At 47.2% G+C, this 25,982-nt stretch overlaps 1 protein-coding gene across 2 annotated transcripts in view; it reads right to left on the reverse strand.

The window, feature by feature from the left end:
* Positions 1-25,982, reverse strand: part of URB1 (URB1 ribosome biogenesis homolog) — a 70,138-nt gene that overhangs the window by 14,841 nt on the left and 29,315 nt on the right. The window contains exons 15-30 of one of the 2 annotated variants that reach the window (XM_045540543.1): positions 24,544-24,663; positions 22,931-23,047; positions 22,335-22,473; positions 21,409-21,579; positions 20,299-20,492; positions 18,337-18,555; positions 17,641-17,820; positions 15,303-16,158; positions 14,245-14,446; positions 11,410-11,596; positions 8,059-8,117; positions 7,197-7,390; positions 6,061-6,168; positions 5,824-5,887; positions 2,997-3,168; positions 2,180-2,282 (exon numbers count right to left, since the gene is read on the reverse strand). In XM_045540543.1, coding sequence (XP_045396499.1) covers positions 2,180-2,282; positions 2,997-3,168; positions 5,824-5,887; positions 6,061-6,168; positions 7,197-7,390; positions 8,059-8,117; positions 11,410-11,596; positions 14,245-14,446; positions 15,303-16,158; positions 17,641-17,820; positions 18,337-18,555; positions 20,299-20,492; positions 21,409-21,579; positions 22,335-22,473; positions 22,931-23,047; positions 24,544-24,663 — 3,085 coding nt within the window. Of the gene's footprint in view, positions 1-2,179; positions 2,283-2,996; positions 3,169-5,823; positions 5,888-6,060; positions 6,172-7,196; positions 7,391-8,058; positions 8,118-11,409; positions 11,597-14,244; positions 14,447-15,302; positions 16,159-17,640; positions 17,821-18,336; positions 18,556-20,298; positions 20,493-21,408; positions 21,580-22,334; positions 22,474-22,930; positions 23,048-24,543; positions 24,664-25,982 lie in introns of both variants that reach the window. The other variant, XM_045540542.1, reaches the window with a different exon arrangement.

Consider the following 25,982-nt stretch of genomic DNA (forward strand, 5'->3'; position numbering starts at 1 on the left):
AAAAGCAGTGATGGAGGATCAGCAAATCTGTATATAAGTAGGAGCATTTGCACAATAAAGAAATTTGCAAGTTTAAAGCGAGGGAAAACAGGACAAACAGTGGAACATGGTCTCTCCAACAGCACCTAATTCTACTCGGTAGAAAGCAGCCTGGGGAGCCCTTAAGGGCTCACGCTGGCTCTGCCAAGGGGCACATAAGTGAGACACAAGTCTCCACCTCCCACCACCACACCCACCCGTGCGCTCACAGGCCTCCACAGCAAGCCGGCCCCAGGAGACCATGCAAGGAGCTGGAACCATGGGTTCCCTCTAGAACCAGAAAACTACAGCCAGAGGTCACATGAGGAAGAATTTTCACTGTATACCCTTCAATGCCTCCTGAACTTGGAACAGTGAATGTATTATCTAACGTTAAATAACTAAAACTTGTACTTCTAATTCTGTGAAGGTGGAGCAGATATACTTTTCGCTATTCTTCCTACTAAGTACAACTAAAAACTCTGAGCTTTATATATAAAACAAGCCCTTTGTGTTGCCTCTGATGAGATGACTCTGAAAGGTAGAAAAAAAAGTAGACCAGCTAGTTCCTGGGTTGTCTTTTTGCCTTGTATGTCCTAAATGAAGAGCTGAAGAAGCTGTCAAGCCTGAAACAAAAAAGCTCAAACAAAAGCCTGTTCTCTCTAGCAAAAAGAATGGAAAAGGAACTGCCTAGAAAAACAGAAAACTTTTACACAATAATGGCTCTACTCCAGCCAAATACCTCACTGTGCCCCGCTCCTGGCCATGCCAACAAAGGCAGAGCAGGGAGCCCAGGCTCCCACCCCTGCCAGACTAGAAGGAGGCCCCAAAGCCCCTGCTAGATGGCATCGGCATCGGCGAAGGCCAACTAGGAAGGTAGGACTTTCCTCCCCACTTGGACAGTAACAACACACTGGGGTGTCAGAGGAAGCCTAGCAGAGAGCAGGGACTTTCACCACTGCTCAGGGTGCCAAGGCTCCCCTCATTTCTAGCCCTCCCCGCCAGGAAAGATCCATGCAGGCCTAGCGGGCAGCTGGGACTCGCCCCCAGGCCCGGCACCCACGAGGAGGAAAGACGCCCTTTCCAATAAATGGGGGCTGAAACAACTGCACATCAATAGGCAATCAAATATGAACCTGGACCTAAGCCTCACCTCTTGTATAAAAACTAACTCAAAATAGATCATGGGCTTAAATGTAAAGTACAAAACTATAAACTTTTAGAAATAAACATAAGAAAAATTCCTCAGGATCTAGGGATAGGCAGAGTTCTGTGACATCAAAAGCATGATCCATAAAAAGAAAAAGTGATAAACTGGACTTGATCAGAACTAAAAACTTGGGCTCTGTAAAAGATCCTATAAAGAGGAAGAAAAGCTACAGATTGTTAGAATATTTGTGAACTACAAATCCTTCAAAGGACTAGTCTCTGGAATATATAAAGACCCCTCAAAACTCAGCAAAAAAAAAAAATAATAATCCTATTAGAAAATGCGCGAAAGACATGAACAGACATTTCACCCAAGCAATATGGAGCTGGCAAATAAGCCACAGGACGTTCAACACCATTAGCCATTAAAACATGCAAATTCAAACCATAACGAGCTACCATTACACCATTTCAGAAGGCCCCAACCCAACAGACCTGACTGATTTGGGAAGATCACTCTGTCTTTGTTAATGTGTGCACATGTACGTGTTCTCATTCTCTCTCCACCCCCCATTCACCCACAGAGACTCCCACCCTCAGGCCACTAGACACAAAACACAATTTCTAAAATATACTTAAACCAAGAAAAAGCCAACCTCAGCAGCCTCTGACTCATTCCCAAGTATAAAGTTTCTCATTTCTGTTTGTATTTTACCACTATCTAGTAAAAATTCAGAAAATGCTTATCATTAGGAATTAGGAAAACATCAAGGACAAAGGGACACTCCCAGATTTTAAATTACAATTTTTTTTTTTTTTTAAAACCTGTACATTCAAAACGCTGTGACTCTGCTGAAATGAACAAAAAGGTAAAAAGATGGCTGAAGATCTATTAAGAATTATTTTCAAGCTGCAGCTCCTTGCGTGGTAATGATGGCAGCACCCACCACAACCAGCCTGGCCCCGGAGGAGCCACGCGCAGGGCCTGGCCCGGGAGGGAGGCTGCGGTTACCTGGCCGGGTCAGCTCGCTGAACAGCTGAAGCAGAAAGCAAGGGTCGTACAGGCTGTCGAGATCCACCGCGCTCTTGTCTTTGAATATCAGCTCCTGTGCATCCTGATAAAGTGGAAACCAACAAAAATGGCCATTCCACCGCACAAATGTAATACAGGCTGAGTATCCCTTATCCAAAATGCCGGGGACCAGAAGTGATTTGGATTTCAGATTCTGGAATATTTGCGTATACATAATGAGATATTTGGGGGATGGGACCTAAGTCTAAACATGAAATTCATTTATGTTTCATATATACTTTATACACATAGCCTGCAGGCAATTTTGTACAGCATTTTTAGTAATTTTGTGGATGAAACATGTTTGCGTACACTGAAGCATCAGAAAGCAAAGATGTCCCTGCCTCATGTCAGTGCTCAAAACACTGTGGATTCTGCAGCATTCTGGATTTCAAATTCCCAGGTTAGGGACACTCAACCTGCACCATGTTAATGTTTACCCACATTGCCAGAGCTCAAATTATTTTGAATATTTAAGGACATAAAACAAAAGTGGTTCTGTAAAAAGCAGTGCTTATACATGACATGATAGAATCTTTGGCATTTGCTCCAAAAAATATTTTTGGGGGCCAGGGGTATGATAAATGAAACAAGTGTGGCCAGTGCTGACAACCACTGAAGCTGGGTGGTGAGCAGATGGGGGTCCAGTCTCTGTACCTTTGTATATGGTTGGAAATTAACAAAAAGTTAAATAAATAAAGCTGAGGGTACAGACGGAGCCCTTGGAGGGGAAGGGGCAAAACAGCACCAGCCGCACCTCAGGGGGCAGCAGCCTCCGGTTCTGGGGGAAGTGCAGGATGGTCTGCAGCATGCGGTCCCGATCCAGCAGGCGGAGGATGTCCCCGATGCTTGGCTGCTGCCACAGCGACTTGCCCAGGCTCCGGCACGTTTTGTGATGCTCCACGGCCGCTGGGCCCCACAGTAGCACCCTACAGCCAGAAAGGTGAAAACAGACTGGTCACAGGGTCCCCCAGGAGGAGAATTAATAACAATAGTGATGACGATAATGACCACAATAGGTAGCATTTGTCAAGCCACAAGTTCATGTCAGGTGCAGCTCTGGGCATGTTATGTGTGTTATCACTGAACTACCATCACAGCTTATGAAGCAGCTGGTGATGACGGCGACGCTGAGGGTGGGTGACAGTGTCACTGATGATGACGAAGCCAGCACCTACACAGAGCTTACGATGTGCCAGGCCCTATCCTAAGCCCTTCACGTGTATTAATTCACTCAACCTGTACAACAAGCCCGTAAGGTAGGTACCATTATTACCCCCCTGTGCAAATGGGGAAAGAGGCACAGAGAGGGTTAAGAAAGCCGCTCAGCTGGTCACCTGCCCAGTGGTCGGCGGCAGGGCTGGGTGGGATTCACACTCGGCAGTCTGGCTCTAGGGTCTGCGCTGGCATCCTGACCTTCTCCCTGCTTACGCATGGCCAGGAGTGAACCAGGTCTGCCCGCCCAAGCCTGCCAGCCGGGTCCACTGTGTGCACACCACGCACAGCCTTCACACCATAGCCCGCAGTGCTGCTGCCAGGCACCCACCTCGCCTTTCTCCTGGAACACGACCCAGGCCTCCTTCTTCCTCCCCAGCCCCACCCACTGCCCCACTGCTAAAAGCCCAGCTCTGATGAGGGCCACTTCTCTGCTGTATCCTGGAGGGAAGTGGAAACGCTTCAGGCTGGTACTTACGCCCTTCACAGCCAACCCATCTGGCCTTCCTCCCACCCGCGTCCCTGAACGAATCCTATGATGCAGATGAGCTGACCACTCACCGTTCTCTGAAATGTCCCGACTCTCCTATCTCCTAGCTGTCACGCGTGCTGTCCTCTCCCCCTGCTGCTCTGGACGCCTCCAGTGACCTCACGGCAATCGGATCCCTCTCTAACCTTCACACGCCAGCCCTGGCAAGAAGTGTCCCCTGACCACCCCCAGGTGGCACGACCTTGCTCTTGTGCTCCTGTAACAGCTGGCTCACACCACCGGCGTGAGTCAGCTGCCACTTTAAAAAGGATTAAATTTATGACAGTCTCACACCCTCGGTAGATGGGAAGACTGTGTCTTACTCCTCTTAGTTTTCCCGAGCGCTGAGCCCAGCGCCTCATAAAACACCAGGTGCTCAGCAAACATCAATGGAATTAAATACTTCTGAACGAAATTCTTCTAAATACAGACCTGTTTCTATGCAAGTAAACAAAAGTTACTAATATTAAAAAAGGAACAAATCCTGTCAGAGGGTGCTGGCTGCCAACTGCGGTGTCTGGCAGGCAGGCGGCACGCACGCTGGGTGCTCCCTGTGGGACCGGCCACCACTGACCGGCAGGGAGCCGCCCCCTGGACGTCCAGAGCTCCCGGCACAGATCCCCAGGCTCAGGCCTGATCCTTCAGCTGAGGGGACATTTATTTGGAATCTAAGGAAATGCTTCCGTGTTCCTTTGAAACACAGAGCCCATGAGAGCCACCTCCTTGAGTCACTATTTTTCTCCTGGGAGCTGATACCAGACTCCCTTGTAACCAGCTCTAGCCCGTTTATTCACTGGGCATCCTCATGTGACTTTCCAAGTTATAAGGTGTCCTAACGCAGAAACAGATGGTCAGAAGGACTCTTCGCTGTGACAGAACCTGCCTTCAGTTTGATTTACTCTGCTCTCCCCACATAAGCAGGGACAGTTCTACTCCAGAAAGGACACAACTGACGCAGTACCGGCTCCCAAACAAACAGTGAGAGTCAGGCCAGCACACAAGAGGGGGTGTCTTCTGAACTAATGCAGTTTTTATCTTTAAACCAAGCACTCCAAAATGGAGATAGTTTTCTCCTCCCTAGAGCTCTCCTGAACCGCTTTCCACGGCCCAGCCAGCTCATGTCCTGTCTGAACACACAACACCCTCTCCAGGTACACACTTGGCAGATGTCAGGGTGCTGGTCCCAAGAGGTGAGAAGAAAAGGAGGATCTAGGGCAGCACAGAGGATCCAACACCACCTTCCATCAACAGCACATCTGATCAAGTCCCCGCTTAGCCCAGGCAACCCAGAGATGGGGCAGGGCCCACAGGGAAAGGCGTCAGGCCAGCCACTCAGGGCCAAAGCTGCACCAGCCAAGCAGCGCCAGGGACCCCAGGAGACACAGACACACACGCGTGTGTGCACACAGACAGGACAGAGCAGAGTTTGTGTCCAGTCAGCCCTCCTCACATTCCCTAGAAATCCCCAAGGCATAAGTCATCCCACCTAAAGTAAGGCACCAAGAGAAAGGTTTTCAGAAAAACTAATAAAACAGGATGAGACGCCCCAGTGGGGAGGGAGCTTGGGGGCAGATGCATGACAGACAGGCACTCATCAGACAGCAGGGACAGCCCAACCCTGGTGGTCCCCTGCCAAGAGACACAACCCTGATGGTGTGAGGCCAAGCTTTTCTGGAGTAGCCTACGAGCAGCCTACGCTGGGGCCGGTGTAAGCGAGGGGAGTTCCATCCACCTCGCCCTTTCCCTGAGAATCAAAATGGAACAAAAGAAAGTCTTGCATCTGGAGCTTGCTGCATGGAGAAGGGGCTACAGTCTTGGGACCACCAGCCCCTACATTCACCTGAAGTTGATGAGGCTGAGCTTGTTGTGCTCATAGGCCTGGAGCAGAAGTAAAATCTTCTGGTCTAGAAGTCAAACGAGGGTCAGGTTAGAAAGCTGAAGCCCGCACACACACCCCAGGATACACCACTTGGTCCTCACGCCCTCCCCCTGCTCACGTCGCCAGGTCCTCACACCCGCTGCTCACACTGCCAGACCCTCGTGCCCACCCCTCCCGGCCTGGTCCTCCCGCGCTCACCCAAGACGCTGAGAGTGGCACCGTAGGCCCCGAGAAGCACCGCAAAGTGGCTGCTCTCACAGACGGAGGGGCACAGCCTCACCACCGCTGACATCAGGTCTACCAGCGCTTCTGGAAGAAAACAGCGCTGAAACGCAAGCATCACAGGGGACGTACGTACTCGGAATAAAAGTCGAGGAGGAAGCATCACAGGGAATATTTAAATGCCTGACATATCGTCCTTTGAATCCTGGTGTATGGACTGTCATCTAATCCCTTCTCCATTTTTAAAAAAATATAAACATGTCTTAACAATCACCTGTTCTTAGGCCTTTGACAGGCTGAGTATCAGTCCCTGCTCACTCCCCTCCCAAATTTTAAGCCACCTAAGATTTTAAAATCCAAGCATTTTCCCCCATGAGTATGCTACCCAAACCTCTGCTATTTCCGCTTCGGTCTGAATAGAAGGGTGGAGCCCTTTTTACTTTTCCTACCCCTCACACCAGTCATTTAGCTAATGGCTGTCATTAAGTATCAGGTTGTTACAGACTAACCCTGCAGTGATTCGTAACAGTTTTGGGGTCTTAATTTTGCCTCTCTAAATAGAGCATGGCTTCGAGAGGGCAGGAAACCTGGGACCATCTTCTCTGCCATTTCCACAAGCCCACTTGTGGGACTAAAGCAAACACTTGCTGAATCAGGGATGGAGCTAAACCCGGGCTTTTGAAGAGTTCCCTAGCAGTGAAATATCAATAGCCACTTTCTAAGCCTTTTTCCTTGATAAAAGTTTCAATCTTCCCATGAAGAAACTTCATGGAACTAATCGATTTCCCTCAGGTCAGATACCCACACTTTTCCCCCCACATCTCCTAACTTCCCCTAACTCCCAGATTCTAACCTAGCTCGTGACACAGCAGTAAGGGCGCAATCAGACTTCTGTCAGTCAAATGAGGCCTTGGAAACGGGTGTGCATGTGCTGTTTGACTGTAAGTCAAAGGAAACATTTCTTGACCCTGCATTTGGCAGGAACAAAACACTCTGATACTGTTGTGGTGAGTCTGAGAGCCGTGGGAGACAGGCTTTGGGGCACAGCTAGCCTGATGAAATCATGGGATGAAATCTGGGTCTGAAATCGGAGGGTGGCGGTGAGGGGTTACCTTTTACTTGAGCGTCTGGGATGTCCCCCTCTTCAGACTTCAGCAGAGTCGGCAGAAACAGAGAATGCTGGGTAAGCATCATGTGGACCACGGGGAGCGGGACGAGCTTTTCGCTCGTGGAGCTTTCTGGGCGGTACAGGAGCTGTACGGCAGCGTGGAGGGTCTTTAAAAATGTGTGGTCCTGATACCGAAACCTGGGGGGCAAGAGTCAAAGGGAAAAGAACTTCACTAAAGGGGGATTTTATTTCACATGAAACAATAAAAAAAAATTTCCCAGCATTTTATTAAGAAAATTTTCAAACACAGCACGAAGTTGAGCAATTTGCAGTGAATGTCCCTGTACCCAACACCTAGATCCTACCACTGACAAAGCACGACACTCACTCTACCACGTCCCATTGGCCACCATTCATAGGGAGCCCTTCTGGAAACAAGGGAGGGATGCAATGCATTTTTTATTTCCTCTATGACTCAAACACCAAATGAACTTCCTATTTAACAGAAATGCCAGGAGGCATGGGAACAGCAGAGCTGAGAAAGCCAACAACACCCAGCGCCCCCAGCTCACCTCACCCCAGCAGCCTCCCTCCTTCCTCACTTCCAGCTACTCAGAACTTTTCTGTATTTTTAAAATATTCTATTTGTTAAAAAGGCTGCTTCTCTCATCATTAGAAGCACCCTGCATGGCAACAGGCAAATCATTTAACTTCTCTAACAATCCTCATCTTCTATCTCTAAAAAACGGGAGCACACTTGCTTTACCACAGGTATTACGCTAATAACAAGCTACAAAAGAGGTTGTGCATGATCAACGACATTCATACCTTTACTAAATGGCACCAAGAAAATAAAATCAACTTACTTGAGTCCTGTCTTCACAAATTTCTGCCAATCACCAGGATCAACTTCACTAAGTGCATGCTACAAATAAAGTAAACAAGACATATACAAGAAACATCTCAATTAATCTAAAAAATACGGAAGGGCCCCAGCTGTAATGCCTCCTCTGTAAAACACAGGATCAGAAGGTTGAGAAAGAGGAGCTCAGTGTCCCCTCCTGCTCTGACACCTAGGATGCCACCCAGCAGCTCCTCTGCTCAGGCCTCTTTGTGCCCTTCCCTTTCTTTCTTTCTTTTTTTTTTTAGTTGGAGAACAAGCCTATAAACTTATCAACACACGGGGAAAATCACAGAGTGATAACCCCTCTTTGAGTAATTCTTGATAAGCACATGACAGCTCAAACATATAGGGGCGGAGAGCAGAACCAAGATTAATCTTAAAACAAAAACTAAAATGCAGAATATGGAATTAAAGTCAGTAAATATGAAACACAGTTATCTAAACAATCCGCAAGAGCATTTTATTTTTTTTACTTTTTAAAAAACTGGTTATTTCTGCTAACACACTGACATTTTACTAACACATCTATGATCACCGAATAGGCAAAAGGAAATTTCCTGAGTAGTCCTGTTATTTTTTCCTTTGCCTACCATTCCAGACAGAACTAATGGATTTACAATTAGCTTTTTAATAAACAGCAAATGAAAACCGCTAGTGTGACACCTTCACCCAGCCCCCAGGTCAAAGGGCACTGGCTACATGACATGAAGAGGTCTGCGGGACTAAAGAATTGATGTTGGTGTCAGAGACCCACTAAAGGCCTGTGTCCTCAGGCTGCTGTCTCTACCAGGCTGGCCGTGCAGTGGAGATGAGACCACAGTGCCAAGACTGCAAACGAAATCCCGGAGCAGCTGGACCCCTCAGCTGAGGCACACCTCACACTCATCACGTTTTGAAATATGTCCTCTCTGCCCCAACAGTTCCTCTTTCAGGGATTCACCAGGAGATAACTGATCAAGTGTGCGAGGATGGACCATGCACGACGTTCATCACAGCGTTCTTTGTAACAGCAAAAGACAAGAAGCCACTCACAGGTCCAGCAACATACAACTACCTAAATATGCTATGACAAATGTACCCAGGGGAAGACCACTGCACCACTAACAAGGCAGGTCCACATTCATTGTTGTGGGAAGACATCTCTAAATATAGTATTACACTAGAAACAAAACAAAAAATCAGGCTACACACAGCATGCATAATATTAAATAAGATCCTATTAATACATAAAATTACACAAGTTTTATCAAGTATACATGCAGCAATACATAGCAACATCTCTGGAAGGATATTCACCAAATTTACAGTGGGATAGCCTCAATGAGATGGAAGACTTTTAATTTCTTCTTTACATATTTTTTGCATTGCTTATATATGCCATAAGTATGCTTGTTAGCTTTATAATCATAAAACCAGTAATTCCAAATTTTGTGAGAGTGGCTGGGGAGGGTGAACATCATACAATGGAATACTACTCAGCAACAAAAAGTAATAAACTACTCATTCCCATAACATGGATGAACTGGGAAAGCATCATTGAACCGAAACAAGCTGTACACACAGAAGTGTACATACTGCATGATTATACTGTATGATTCCAAGTCTCTGAAGGTCTAAAACAGGCACAATAATCTAATGGTGATAGAAATCAAAAGAGTGGTTGCTTTGGAGGAAAGGGGATTTGGGGAAGAGTAACAAGAAACTTTCTGGGATGAAAATCTTTTTGGATAGGAATGTGGGGTACACCTGTATATGGATTACATATATTTCCCAATATGTAAACTATACCTCAGTTAAAAGAAAAGAGGGATAAGGACGGAGGCAAACCCCTAAAAGAGCCCAGGCTGTCACTCCATCATCAAGCCCACAGGCTGGTGAAGGGGATGACCGTGAGGCCAGACAGGAACGTTCCTGTGGGCCAACAGCTGGAGAGTACCAAACTCCCCCCTCAACAGCTCAGCTCTCCCTAGGTCTCTAGCACCTTCCTCCTCTTTCTCAGTTTTGATATGTTTGGGTGCCTGTGCACCTTACATTTACAAACCTGTGCTGTACAAACTAAATCTGAAAGTACAGGTTATCGTTTCTCAAAACAAAAAAGCAAATGGTTTGGTCTATGACCTATGAATGTTTGCCATACGCTTGTTCATCTTTACCCAGGGTTACTAACCTTAAAAGGTTAGTTCCTTTAAGGCCTGGGTTCAGAGTTCAAACACAAGTCATAGACTCTAGGACTATTAACGTAATTTTATACCATGCACTGAGGAATAACTCACATACTTATGTTAACCTTCAGGATGTTAATTATTTCTGTGCAAAAATACTTATAAAAAAGGACATTTTAATAGAAGGAAATAATGGCCAAATATTTCTAAATTTTATGAAAACCATAAACCCATAGACCAAACAGTTCACTGAATCCCAAGCACAAGAAACTTGAAGAAAACTACACTAAGGTGCATCATAATCAAATTGCTTTAAATCATGTTTTTAAAAAATCCTAAAATCAGCCAGAGGAAAAAAAGACATAACCTACAGAGGAACAAAGATAAGAATGACAGATTTCTGATTGAAAACAAAGCCAGAAGACAATAAAGCAACATCTTTAAAATACTTGAAAGAAAAAAAACCAGTCAACCTAGAATTTTACACCTGGTGAAACTCTTCCCAACTCATTCTATGAGGCCAGCATTACCTGATTCTAAGACCAGACAAAGACATTACAGGAAAATAAGATCAGAAACTAACATCCCTCATGTACACAAATGCAAATATTCTTAACAAAATATTCACAAATCAAATCCAACAATATGTAATAAAGATACTACATCACGATCAAGTAGGTTTACCTCAAGAATGCAAAGTTGGTTTAATATTCAAAAATCAATTAACATAATTCACTTTATCAATAGACTAATCAAAAAACAAGACCTTACATAACATCTCAGTAGATGCAAAAATCCAACACCCATCCCTGATAAAAGATGGCTCATTAGTTCCAAGGCTACCGTCACCTGACACTCTGCCCCCAGACATGGCCCTCTCAGTTTCTATAGGGCCACATTCATGCCTTCTGCCTTGCAATGTATCTGTAATGCTTGGTGTGTCTAGCACCTTAAAAGAATATTTTTGTTTTTGAGACAGGGTCTCGCTCTGTTGCCCAGGCTAGAATGCAGTGGCATCATCATAGCTCACTGAAACCTCAAACTCCTGGCCTCAAGCAATCCTTCTATCTTGGACTGGGATTACAGGCATGAGCCACCACACCTAGCCTCTCTTAAAAATTTAACCAGGATCTCTAAAAAACGGCACCTACCAACAGCTCGTCTAATCTGAACAGCATTCGCTTCTCCTGGTCCTGAGTACTGTCATCATCTTGCTGGCCACCATTGAAAGACACGGTCAGCCACTGTATACAGGACTCCAAAAGGGTCCTTCTCCAGGCACACAGCTCTTCCACTGACCCTGCCAGGGCTGCTGAGACACAGTCTGCCACGATCCACCTGCAGCAGGAGACAAGAGTCGCAGAGTTGAGACATGATCAAGAATGTGGTTGAAGAAGCAACCTTTTGAGATCTGTCCATCTCCAGTTAGACTCTTAAAGACAATGAATGTTTACAAACTAATACCACTGGAAAAAAATGACTTTTTAATTTTTGGTTTTCTGGTTTCTTAGACTCTTTCAAAAGATTTATGGTGAGAATGGGTAAGTTTTGTGGTTCACAGTGAAAAATCTGTGCATACTGTTTGTTTTCTGTGTGGCTTGTTATTGTACTTCCATCCTGGCATGTCACTAAATGAGGATGCTGTGTGCTGTGCATGAGATTTTTAAAATCAGAAAATTTTATTTTGCAACCTAATGGCAATGTTTGTGTGTCTTAGTGTCCAGTGCATGAAGTGCTACATGACTAGTTTTTGTTTTATTAGAAATTGCAAATTCAGCCCAATCCCCTTTTTTCTTTCCCTATTTTGAATTTAATGAGCTGATTAAAAGTAACAAAAGCATTTGTGTTAAGATTATATGTATTTGTCTGCTACATAGACTAAAATTCTCATTTCTGGACGTTGAAGGCCAAATAACCACATTTCAGAAAATCTATGATGGAAAAAGAGTTTAGCATTTACTTCAAGGTTAGAATGCATACAGCTGACGCTATCCATATGCTCAGCTCATGGGGAGCTCTGTTGATGGGGAGGCACTGATCCTCCCTCAGTGGTATTTGGAAGCATTTTCAAGTCCTAATTCGGGCAAAAAGTTACAACATGGCTGTGTTTGTAGAGCAAAATTGGCCTTCTGAAATTCTAAAAATTAAAATCTCTGTAGTTTCTAATATTATTGTTGCAAAGATGATATTTATAACTAATTCTTTTTTGGGGGGGGTCTACTGTTGTTTAATTCTGCTTACCTGGTAGACAGGATAATATAATTTAAAACTGCCTGGAAATATTTCCCATTTCTAGAATAGCTGAAATTTAAAAGTAAATCATTTATTCATTCTTAGTGCAAAATCACATAGCGATATCTTAATATTTTTCTACCAGTCTTTCTGTAACTTTGTGAATCTACGCGCTAGCAGTTTTTGAGCAAGAGGAACAGAATTTAAAGATGTGAAGTATTTTAATCTGCCCAAGCCTTAGTACCTAAGTATCTTTCCCTACAAGGATTTATTTTGTCTCTAAGAATCTCTAATTTTTTACAGCTTTTATATAATTTTGGTACTTCAGAAATCTTGGAAGTTACTAAAACTACTATTTAAAGCAATATAACCATTCTAGATGTCAAAAGTGTAATCGAGCCATGGACAACTACTTGCAGTACTTCTCAGCTACTGATTTTAAAACTCTGGCTCTCAGCAGGCTTCTCATGTGCCACGTAAAGGGACGTTATAACCCTTCCGTCTCATCAGCATGATGCTTAAGCATTTGCTGTTCTCAATTTATCATGGCAAAGCTGTTTTAACTTGTTTAAAAATCTCTTTGCAGCTTCAGGCAGTTTGAATTCTAACCTTCAGAAGAATTTCTATTTATAAATATAACTTTATGATATAAGCAGATCTCAGAAATGGTTATTTTTCTTATACAAGTACCCAGAGTACAAGCACGTGATGGGAATGTGACCATGCACAAGCATCTCAATGACTATACATGTTCTCCTTAGTCGGGTAAATTATATGACTGAGTTAAGGGAAGAGAGAAACCTAAAGCAAAAACTGAAAAAGCTAAGGATTTTTCTGGATTATAGCTAGCAGCAGCACATGTTTTCTGTAGACTATTCTAACATAGTTATTTGGATACTATAGTATTTGTTTTAAAGGCTTTTCTGCATGGATGTTAGTGCCAAGGTAACTACACAAATAGAGCAAGACTGTAAATTGAGACTGAATAACGCATGACTTTTCAAATAATGGAAAGTAACATGAACGTATCTTCAGAAAACTCAAGTGTGTTTTAGGCCACTTGAAATCAAATCTATCATACAGGACTTTTTTTTCCTGTAGTCTATGAGTTACCAATGCTTACATTGATCCACTGCAATGAAAATAAAATATAAGTTTAAATAAGAAAAAAAAAGAGTCACAGAATTCGAGGGAGAGCTTAAATCCCTCTGGCTTCATGTATCATCTAACATCACAAGGACCACATGGGACAGATATCCAAGTCCTGCTCCCGACACAACCCACTCACACGAACCACAGACTTCCCCAGACTCTTAATCAAATGCCAAAGATGTACCATAATTTCTACAACCAAGAAAACATGTTAGCATACCAGAAAAAGGATATATGTCCATACTTTGTCTAGATCAGGGTTTCTCAACCTCAGTACTACTGATATTTTAGGTCAGAAAATTCTACCCTCTAGAAGCCAGAAGCAACACCCCGTCACCCCAGTCATGATGATAAACGGCGTCAGAGACTGCCAATCGTCCCCTACGGGAAAAGCACCCCTAGCTGAGAACCACTGTTCCCGGAGAATCTGACCGAGCTACCGGTTGCTGAGACGACTTCTTGGAAGGGAGTTCTCACAGGAACCACCTGCTCATCGATACGCACAACAGTACTGCAGCAGCTTCGCACTGACTGATTTTATAAATGCTAAAGAGAAAAGTGAAGCTGAGAGAACAGCCATCAACCGACCCAAGCCTTCATACCTCTTGTGACTGGTCGGAGTGTGCAGCACGCTGGGCAGGCGGCCCGTGAGGACACTGAGATCCTTGGCTCTTGCAAATGGGACCAGCTGGGCCAGGACCTCCTCATGCAGCCCAGACTCTGGGGGACCATCTGCGCTGAGAAGCCTGTTCTGCAGCCGTCTCCACAGGGTCTTCCTCAGGACAGGAACGACGGCAGCGCACACTAGGGCAGAGACACGAGGGAGGGATCACTGCATGCAGTGGTGGTACCCTGTGACCCTGGGGGCCTGAGATTGACGTTGGCAGGAGTTCAGACACCGTGGAAACTGGCAAACTATAAACTCATCTCCTCCCAGGGTCCTCCTCCACCTCGTCAGCCAGTGGGCCCTGGGCACAGCCCCCGGTTCCACGCTTGTGGTAAGACCGTGTGTGGCAAAGTTCTGGATTCCCATGGGACTCATTCCTCAAAGGCAGGGGACAGGGAGGGTGCCCAAGGAAAGGTGCGTCAAGAACCCCTGGCTGCAGGGGGCTAACTTTTTAGAACACCTGTCATCATTGATATGAACTTATGTAAAACAGAGGTAAAACAGTGAGTTAAAAAAAAATCATTCATGTCCTTGATAAAGAGGAATTAAATTCAACCTGAGGTAATCAAATAGTGCCTCAGATCTGAAACCCAGCGATGGAGAGAGCTGGACCTGCTGCCTGGACTCACATCAACTTCCCAGTGTTTCCCTGGAAGGTGGGGAAGTGGGATGGGATGAGGGACAGATCAGCCCTGAAGGATTTCTTCAGCTTAACAAGACACAGCCCCAAATATCCCCACTTACCGCCCACCCCTCCCCCAACCTCCTGACGGGCAGCCTGGAACTGACAGGGCCCAAGGCACGGCATGAGGCCAGGCGACAGGGAGAGGGCTGCTGAGAACCTCTCCACCTCTCCCAGCTCCATAGTTGGGTCAATGCTAGAGAAGAAATGGAATTACTCCACATCCCAGAACATGAAGTTCTAGGGTTTAAAAATGGACACGCAGTTCCAACTTAAAACTCCCAGTGGCCCCAAATCAGCCTTTGTCTTACCCCCTGCTGGGCGCGTGAAGTGGCCCCGAGTCCTGCACTGGAGGTAGGAGTGGATGAGGGGGAGGAAGTCATCCAGGTCCTCCTGTAGGCCGAGCCCCACGCCAGCCTGCAGGCACCACCGCTCAAACCACAGTAGGTGGGTACAGCTGTGCTGAAGGAGAAGGGCAGCGATGCCGAGGGCCGCCTGAGTCCGCCGGGCCAGGCAGTAGTCGAGCAGGTCGACCCCGACCACGGGGGCCAGCATGGGGTCTCCCTGCAGAGTGTGCAGGAGGACAGTGTCCAGCTCGCCCATGGCCAGCGCAGGGAGCAGAGCCCCCAGGCCTCTCACGTACTCGGAAGACCACAGGAGCTCGCCGCCCTGCAGCCGATCCTGGGGGCTGCTGCTGAACAGCTGCACCAGGCTCTTCCCGAGAGGGCTCAGGTGTCTCTTTTTCCTGGGTGACTTTGTGGGTTGCTTAGTCACCAGGTGGGCCTCGGGCAGGCTCAGCAGAGCCAGGGTGATCTCTCGGAGCTGGGTGCCCTCCATGTATGGGTGCAGCTCCCGCAGGGCCTCCAGCTGTGGCAAGGTCTTTGGCAATGACGGCGCCGGGCCCACCCTCCTGCTCCGCAGCTCTTTCAACACGCTTTGGGTGATGGCTTCTGAGTACCTGGCCAAGAGGCCCAGCTGACCGATGTTCCGGAGAATCGGGGCGCTCACTGTCAGCAGCTGAAGGACCCCTGCACTGAAGTGAGCGGCCAGCAGCTTCACAAGGATGGGGCTGAGGGTGTGTGGCGGGAGGGCCTGCTGCTCCAGGGCCAGGAACCAGCCCTCCAGCGTGGGGTGTCTGAGGATGGCCACCAGCACCTCCTCCAGCGTCTGAAATGCAGTGACGAGGCATGGACATCACCCAGGGCATGGGGCCAGGAGAGGGGCAGTGGCTGCCATGTAAGAATTCACTGTCACCAGTGGGACACAAAGCAGTTTTCCCTACCCCATTCCACCCTCAAGCCTGAGTTCCAGTCCCCCTCTTAGCATCCCAGCAACGCCCAGGCAAAGCTGCCATCCCATCAAAACATAACTGCCTCCCCTCTGTGCCTGTGCGCACCGAGGGCTGGACTGTGTTGTGCCAGTGCCCTGCCCAGAGTCACAAGCACGTGACTGAGAAATCCAGCCCGGACGCATCTACCATGTGGCAAAATCATCCCCCGCAGTCACTCAACGGCAGGGACGGGCCACAGAGAAATGCCAAAATGTGGTTAGGGTCAATTACCTGCTGGTTTCCCCTTGAGGCCTTGCCCTCCTAAATAAGTCCCATTGGGGGATGTGGGTGTCTCCTGACAACTGGGGCAGGGTGGTCACATCTTAGATGAGACCATGTGTCTGGGGACAGGGATTGGGATTAAACCACCATGAAAGTCCACGGTCCCCAGTGGAAGGTAATGCTGTTTCCCCTGAAGAGAAGTCTGGGGCTCACCTGACCCCCGAGAAACTCGCTCTGACCCGGCCAACTGAGTTTAGCAATCCTTTGCGGAATTCGAGAGTGATTTGTTTCAACTGTTCACAGCCTGCTGCACACCATCCCTAGCCAAGGAAGCTACACCAGCCCCGGGGACAGGAAAACATTTTCTTTCCTTATTTATTCTCAAGGGAAGGAAAGAGGAGCTTATCACACTTTCCAACGGAGCTTTGCCAGTTAAAAACAGAACAGCACGATTCCACGACACACACACACACACACACACACACACACACACACACACACACACACACACACACAGAGAGAGAAAGGCAACTTTGACATCAGAGGAAGACAGCCACGTATTTCAAGTAACTTGTGAAATGAGGAACATGTTTGCCTCCTGAACCCAGTAAAACAGGTTAGTTGCATGGCCAACTGCGAGAGAAATATTCACCCTGACCCAGCTAAACAGCCTGCTTCCCGAGACTAATGACAGGAGAGAAAGCCTTGCTCTCCCCGGAGCATTACATTTGCTGTGTACCTTCCTGGGAAAAGCCGTACCCGCTGCCTATCCTTTATTCAACACAGGCTGCAACTGTATGGGAGGAAAATATTCACCCAGATTTCTCAAGGGCACCCCTGCACAGTGTGAGGAAGCTGCCTGCGGGAGGGCGACTGTGCAGAAGAGTGGCTGGAAAGAGAATGCCCAAGTTGAGCCATGCTCATCTCTGGGTGGGGGCTTATGAATGGCTGTCAGTATCTCTGCCACAGTTTACTGCATTCCCCTATTTTTCTACAATGAACATGTACGTGCTTTTAATCAGACGTGAAGAGAAAGCCACTATCCATGGCTTTCTGGAAAAAGGCTACCTGGAGCCCGTAGAAGAGGGAGGTGGTACCTGGTCACTGGCCAACTCCAGCGAGGCCACGGACTTCATGTCCAAAAACAGGTTGGATTCGGCCCGGGCGGCCTCGAATTCCTGCCGGTTCTGGGCATCCAGCTGCTCACAGTGGACAACCAGGCGCCGGAGGAGATCCAAGAAGAGCTGCAGGAGCGGGGGGCCGGCACTGCGGCCCAGCTGTGGGGAGGAGAGCACACGACCCTCAGCAGGGAAGGGCTGCCGGCCACCACACTGACAAGGAGGCTCAGGAGGCCGGCTGAGGGGGCACCTCCTTTACACGCAGCCTCTGTACAACACCCATCCCCTCAAAGTCATTTCTCTTCCTAAATCTTGATGAAATACAAAGGTCTACTTTGACTAAAATGACAAGGACAGGCCTACATCAAAACCTAAACCAAAAACCTGTGAATATTAGGGACACAAGCTCAACAATGCACTACTGAATTAATAAACTTAGGGCAGAGGGAGGCCTGGCCGGCGCTGGCCCAGTGCACCGTGGGAAGGGCCCTGTCCTGACCAGGCGCTGCCCTGACGACCAAGTTGGCTGCCCCTGGCTCCCCGTCTGCAGCTGCTGAGGCCTGGAGAGAATGGCGCTCACACGGTGTCCCTCAGTGTGGGCCTGACTCAGAGCAGGCCGAGCTCTCTGGCAGTGGGGCCCTGGGCACGCGTGGGGGTGGGAGGGACAGCACCGACCTGGCCGAAGTTCTCCACGGTGCTCCTGAGGTAGAGCAGCACCTGCTTCACCGCGCGCAGGACCTGGTGCGTGGGGAGGCGCGGGAGGGCGGCCTGCAACTGCGTCTGGACGTGCTCGTCCCGGAGCGTCTGGCTCTCGTGGGCCGTCTGCAGCAGGGTGGCGAAGGAGGCAGCCGAGGGAGGAGCAGAGCGTGCGGCGCTGCCCGGCACCTGGAGCGGCTGAGGAGGCAAACGGCCAGGGAAGGGAGAGACAGATGAGCACAGATGGAACCAGTCACGGCTGGTAACACAGGCACGGGAGACATCTCACAAGAATCACTCCCTGTCAAATACCGGACCACAGGGCATTTTATTTAAGTTCCAACACTGTATCAGTCGCACGTATTTTCCTGGAGTGCATCACTGCTGACAGAACGTGAAGGCAGCCAGTCGAGAGGTGTCCACACCTTGGAGAACAGACCCTGCCCACAGGAGGGAGCCATGTGTGACAGGGACAGGATCTGAATCACAGGGATCCTGGGAAATCAGCCCATGAAGGAGCTCGCTCTGTGAGCAACTTGGCTTCCAGAGGCCTCCCCAGGAGCCTCGTATTAATAGAACATCTTGTTAAAGGACAGGAAGACAATGGATAGAATAAAGAGAAATTTCTGGCATCCTTTTGCTTCAAATTGAAGCTGTTCATTTCTTCTAACATCCTGCCTATTTACCCAACGTGGCTTATACTATTATAACTCCACACACTCAACTTCCTAAGGCCAGTAAAACTCAAGGTTGTATGTGCCCTGGAACTCAGTGGTTCTCAAAGTGTGGTCCCAAGACCAGCAGCAGCATCACAGGGAACGTGAGAAAAATGCAAATTCTCAGGCCCCACCCCAGACCTATTGGAGCAGACAGGCAGACCTACTAGAGCCCAGTCCCTCCGGGAAGTTCTGACACATCCTGAAGGGTAAGAACCACTGCTCTGACTTACTCAATGTAGAGTAAACACTTACACTTCGTGCACCCACAAGGGGCAGCATGGAACTTCTATCAGTTCCACCTAAGTAAGCCGCTGTCTGCCTATAACTTTGGCCTCTGCGCGGAGGGAGGTGGCAACAGCTGTTAAGGCAGTGGGCTCTGGATCCAGACTGCCTGGGTGGAATCCTGACTCCACCACTGACTGGCAAGAGCTACTCTGTGCCTCAGTTTCCTCATGTATATAAAAGAGGGTAAGAGTTTTGACGTACTTCTCAGAGCTCTGAGGATTAAATGCCTTAAAATACACATAGTACACTTAGTCTGGGGCCTGGCATGCCCCCAGTCAACACGCAGAAAACGTGCAATCAATGTGGCTGCCCCCACCAAGGTCACGAGACAAAGCAGCCCTAAGCTGTCTGCTTTTGCAAATGCAGCTAAAACTGAGTACACAAAAATGCATATTGTAAAGTTAATTTCTTGCCCCAGCAGCACTTGCAGATACTCTGCACTGCAGCCAACCCCGTTAGAAGAATGGAGTCCCCACCAAAAGGAAACCTTTTTCCCCCTTTCCTTTCCCAGTTTTAGCAGAATGGAGCCTGCAGGGCCCTTGAGGGGCCAGTCTGACAGCTGAGCATGGTAGGTCTAGGAGCAGGCTACGTCCTCAGAAGGGAGCTCTGAGACAAGTGTGCACAGATCACTCAGGAAGGAACAAAAGAAAAAGGCAACCTCCTGCCCAGGCTGAGACAGCGTTTAGCTAATCATCATTATTACGGAGCCAGTGGAAAATTTAATTTGGCTCCATCACTGAGCCCTTTGTGTTTCAGTTACATTAGCTGAGTAGCAGTAGCACTACTGAGCTTCCTCTCTTACTCAGGGGAAATTAGAAGGTTAAGAAATTTCACCCTGCAGGCTGGCCGGCTACCCCACTGCACAGCTGTGGTGCAGCCACCTGCGGCCCCCAGGAAGAAACCCTGCACAGGAGCCATGAGCTCGACCGCAGCTCACCCAGGCCTCTCGGGCTTGCTCTGGGATCCAGAGGCTGTAGTATCTGTTAAACTGGGAGAGCTGATGGCAGCAAGGCAGGCAGGAAGGCTCAAACTTGTCATAAGCCTGGAGCAGAAGACACAGAGCGAGGGGGTCCCTCTGGGTGTGGAGGAGGTCGGTCAGCACCGCTGTCAGATACGCCACGACGCTTTCCACTGCAAAGGAGCGAGAAGAGGCTTACTGGGACTGCCCTTTGTAATCCACCAACACTCTCTCTTTCCAAATACATACAAGACCCAGAAAAATTCATGCCAACTCCACAAGGGGTCACACAACCACATGGGAAGGTAGGTGCTAATGCTGCAGACTGTACTAGGCTCCGTTTTATTAAATATACAGCACATGGAAAGACTTCAGCTCCCAAGCCCCCAAGTGGAGACGCAGGCATATAAGAGGCAAGGCCAAAGCCACCTAGAACCAGGACTTGCTAGGTGCTCGCCAATCCATTTCTCCTCCCTTGGCACACAGCCTCTCTTGCAGGTAGATTGGGATCACAGGCCTGGTTTAGTCAATTCCACGACACCCCCTGCTGGACTGTCCACTCTCTCGGTGGACACAGAGCCACATGCTGAGATGGCACAGCTACAAAATGGGAGCAGCCTGGATCCCTGAGCTACCACCTGGAGGAGAGCCACCCAGAAGGGCCACCTGGCTTATACTAGACCATAACAAGGTCAAGAAACAGACCTTTACTCGTTAAACCACTGACAGGTTGGAGCTTATCTATATGCCTATTTATCTGTGTAAGTATAAACGATTCATCCTTAGCATCAAGATATCTAGAATAAATGTTGACGAGAAAACATCAGTGTGACAGCTGGTGTCTGTGCAGCCAAGCAAACACATTATTTCAGACTCATCCCTCAAATGGCCAATTTCCCAACAGCCTAGGCAGCCTCAAGATTCAGGGCCCTGCATTTTAGCTCTACCGGTTGGGTAGCTGCCACTTCGGTGGGTCTGAACTCTTGCTGCCCAGCACCTTACTCCAGACCCCTTTGGAATCCCACCTCCCACCCCATACAGACCCAGCTGGCCTGATGAAGCCAAAACATCCTGACTATTCCCAGGTACCTGCTTCATTTTCTGTCCCAAGGAGCAATTTATTCCTGGCTTCCAGGGCCGCAGGGACCACAGCACTGAATGGGAACGTGAGCAGGATCATGTCTTCGTTTAACAAGAACCCAATTTCCTCATCCAAGCCTTCGCTGCCCTCCACTAGGACATCTACCATGTCGAGCACATCTGAGACGGAAAGAGAGGAGGCAGCTGAGGCAAGGGTCACCAAAGGATTCCACTGCAAATAACCCCACCGCGAGGGAGAAGCAAGAGCATATTTGCAAAAAGAGGAAGGAAAAAAAAAAAAGCTAAATTTCTCTCGGGGAAAAATGCTTAATACAGTTTGATCCTAAACAGACGAAGACATTGCCTGTAAGGTCTTTATGATCTTTGCCTGACAAAATGCAGGGTAGTCAGTTGAAGTTTCCTCAAGTGACACGAGAAGCCCAGCAACTTTAACCTGGATATTTAGGCAAACAAGCCAAAATCTGAGAGGCAAAAAGTGTGGAGGTTACAGCACAAACCAGAGCCAGAGTATCTGGGTTCAAATCTTGACTTTGCTACATAGCAGCTGTGTGAGCTTGAGCAAGTTCCTAAATCTCTGTCTTTCAGCTGCCTTATCTATACATAAAATGAGGACAATCGTAACACTCTCCTGGTTTATAAAGTTTACATAAGTTTTGATTTGTAAAGAGCTTAGAATGGTGCCTGGCACACAGTAAACACTGCACAAATAAAAACAACCCAGCAAGTAAGTTCTACATCCCATTACATGAAAAAATAAGGGGATTTCAGTTCCAGAATAGGCTAGTCTTTGATGCATAGAAATGGGACATCTGCACTTAGCCTGAGGCATTAGTGCAGTTCTTCTCCTCTGTCTCTAACATGCCACTGTGGCTCCATCTTCAGACGTCCCAGCAGTGCAGAAGACCGATACCTACCATCGATGTGGGAGATGGGAATGCTGACATCATCAGCATCTTGCTTCGTCGCAGTGGCCTGCAGGGTGCTTGCTTCTTGGACATAGTCAGATGCTTTGTCTGTGTATGAATAGGGATTCGCCACCAATGTCAACAAAATCTGGGCATCAAAGAACCAAGTGGAAAGCATAGATGGTCACAAGTGAAATGAAGAGAAAAAAAAAGCCAAAAAAAAAAAAAATATATCACTGGTCAAAATCAAGGGAAGCACTAAAATGTTCAGTTCTTAATTAGAACAATTTTATTGCAAAGTGGTTTTTCTTTTCAATTTTTTGTTGTGGGATTTAAAAAAAATCCTCTTTTAATATACCACTGCTTTTAATATCACTTTTAATATACTCCTATTTCTTATGCAAAAACAAATTCCCAAAAGGAAATTAAACAGCACACTGTAACATATTCCTCCTTCACACATTCTGCAGTCTCAGTGAGAGTTAGGAAGTGAGCCAGGACGAAAAGCCTTTTGGCGCCGGTGCATCAAAAATGCCTCGACTGCACCAAGAACCTAATACAATTATCTCCGAACATGCACCTTTCCAGGGCAAGTATGTGCTTACACGTTCCAGAAACTGAATCACAGTCTCTTTGTTCTCCTCCACGGTGCCGTCTAAGTGCTCTAGCCACAGCTCCAGCTCCTTCCAGGTGTGCTCAAACACCCCTGTGTCCTGCAGAATCTGTCAGGAAGCAGGTATCGGTGGAGAAGTCACAACAGACCCTGCTTTTCGTGGGAGCTGAAGCATTCCATGATGCTCCAGCACCCCACAGAGACCCAGGGAACATCAGGGGGGTGAAAATTTCATCTCAAGTTTTACTCCAAAAGCAAGTCTTTCAAAAAACATCCCCCTGTTGAGGGAAATAGGAAGCACGACCATTCCATACTCATCAAAGAAAACACAACCCCTTGTCTTGCTGCTGCGTATCCCTGTTCCTAAAGAATTTCCTAAATAATAATAAGATGATTAGGCTGCTACTTAAGAGGCTGGTTTTCTATCTGGATTTTCACAAAGACTCAGGTAAATGTGATGAGTTGACCCTTCCCATCAGCCCTCAGCCTGTATGAAATTCTCCAAGGTCACGAGCCAGTTCCATGCTGTCACTGCAGTGTGGCACCTCAAGACTCAGACCTGGGCAAGAAGCACCCACTGTTTCCAGCAGAACAGAATATGATACGAGGCAGGACTTGAATCTACAGAAATGATTAAATGTCATCCCCAAATGGCCTGAAGAGGGAGACTCAGGGTCTAAGGGGCCTCATGGCACAGAGCCTGGCAACACCGTGCACCAAAAGAAAACCTGATTGTGCCCATCCCACCTATCTACAGTGAGTGATCCTGAAACATAGCCGGGGTCAGGTTCGCACCTGCACCACCTGTAAGGAAATGGCAACCTGTGAAGGTCAAGACTTTGATGGCCTCATTCTTCAAGCAGCTCAGGTGAGAAGGTTAAAGTGCAGCAAGATTATCAGCACTTCAAATAAACGTGAAAGGTCAAATCCTTGTACTCTAAAAACAGTGAATGTGATTTTTGTAGTACCCATCCCCACCCCCCCAAGATATCTGTTGCACAGAAACAAGGAACTAGATTTCCTACTGCTACAGCAAGATCTGATGTAACCCTGGAAAAACAAGTATCAGTAAAAGAAGGAAAAGATGTAAACAAACTCTTCATTCCCTTCCACTGACCCTGACCCTGACCCCCCTGTGCTGTGGGTGATGGATGAGGGCAAAAAAGCAAAAGGCCAGAGCCTGGGAATGAGGAAAGAGGCACTGCCTGTTAGCTTCCCAAGATAACAAAATCTAGTATTTATTGAACCTACAATGTGTTAGGAATGACCTAGTTTATTACACTTAATCAACTCTGCAACCATGGGAGAACTAAGTTCAGAGAGGTTAAGTAATTTGCCCAATGCACCCAGGAAACAGCAGAACCAGGATTCAAATCTAGGAATCGGACTTCAAAGCCCATGTTTTTTCCAGTTCACCACACTGCCTCTCAGGAATGCAGCTAAGTTTAAGACACAATAAATTAAAACTGCCTTAAAACCTCCTATTTTCAAATTTACAACAGTCCTGGTACCTCCCCAATTCAACAATTGTTTACTAAGTACCTTCTGTAAAGCAGGCCTATGCAAAACGCTTTTCAGAATTAGAGGCTGGTACAAAATGCTCACCTTCATGATCAGAAGTTTGGTTGAGGATTTCAGCTGTAAATGACTACTGGTCACAAACATTTTCATCAGCAAGTAAAACACTGACCGCTCGCCTCCAATAATTTCTGCATCTGGGCCTTCCTAGAGTTTGAACAACATTATTGATATATCTTTAAACATATAATTATATAACATATTATACAAATAACATATAATTATATAACATATTCCACAAATAACAAAGGCCATCACTTGCTGAGCAAACAGGTGACTGCACACCCAGTATGCTGCCAGGTCCTTTACTTCATCTCATTTTAACTACACCTGGGCAAGATTACTGTGATTTTACATATAAGGAATCTCAGAAGTTACGTAAAACTCTTTCAAAACCCCCAAATAGCAGTTGTAGTAACAACAAAGTAGTAGCAGAACACACAGGCAGCCCTCTTCCTGTGCTGGACTGTTCCAGCGTCCTCACATAAACTGACTCACTTAATCCTCCCAACGACCCTTAATGTGGGTGCAGTTGCTACCCTATTTTACATATGTAAAAACTGAGGCACCGAGAAGGTAACTGGCTGTTACTGGGAACCGAGCCCTGGCACAGCTGCTGTGCTGCCTGGTGGGTGCTGGGGAAGGAGGACCCCGGGGCTGTCTGACTCTGTCAAAGGATGTCCTTGTTGCATTTCATCAGGATGCCGGTGCTAACGTAATTGATTACTTATGTATAATTCATCCTCCTAAAAGGCCTTCAGGCTTAGAACACTCATCTCAGAGAACCACATGGAGCTCCAGCTCCCTGACCCAAACTCCATCAAGTCTGTGTTTCCCTGCAGCCTTTTGGCAATGAGGATGACCCTGAACCTCATAAAGTGCTGGAGTTAACTTAGGCCGAGCCAGCAGATTTATCTTATAAGGATAAGGTGGGGCAAAGGATATAAATGAGTATCTTAATACCAGTCCTTTTAAATTAAGAGGCCTCTGTCACCTCTCTGAGGTTGGTGGCAGTGACCCCCCAGGTTGGTGTGAAGGTTGCAAGCTGGGCTCTGGGTGGCACTGCTGGGGTCCCATCCTGGACCCATGACTCCTGGTTGGGACCTTGCAGAAGGTTCCTAACACTGTATGCTCAGCTGCCCTGTCTCTAAGTGGTGTGAACCGAGTGGCCATGTGATGCATTAGTGTCCTCCCTGGATACTACTAAGTTCTCAGTAAGAATTTCCCTCAACTACAATGCAGTGGAGCCTCAGAAAGAAGGCTTAGGGGAGAAAAACACAGATCCCAGAGCCACAGCATTCTCAAACCTTTCCGGAAATGTCACATGTAAAAATGCCAATAATATATTTCCATACTATTGGTTCCTTATAAGATCTAAGTCATTAAAAAAATAAATCAGCTCAGATTATGAGAAACACTTAGACAATGCTTAATTTTGCCTGAACATTTCCCTCCTCGTTCCATGG

Source organism: Lemur catta, chromosome 1, assembly GCF_020740605.2.
Source record: "Lemur catta isolate mLemCat1 chromosome 1, mLemCat1.pri, whole genome shotgun sequence".
In the NCBI taxonomy this organism is placed as follows: domain Eukaryota; kingdom Metazoa; phylum Chordata; class Mammalia; order Primates; family Lemuridae; genus Lemur; species Lemur catta.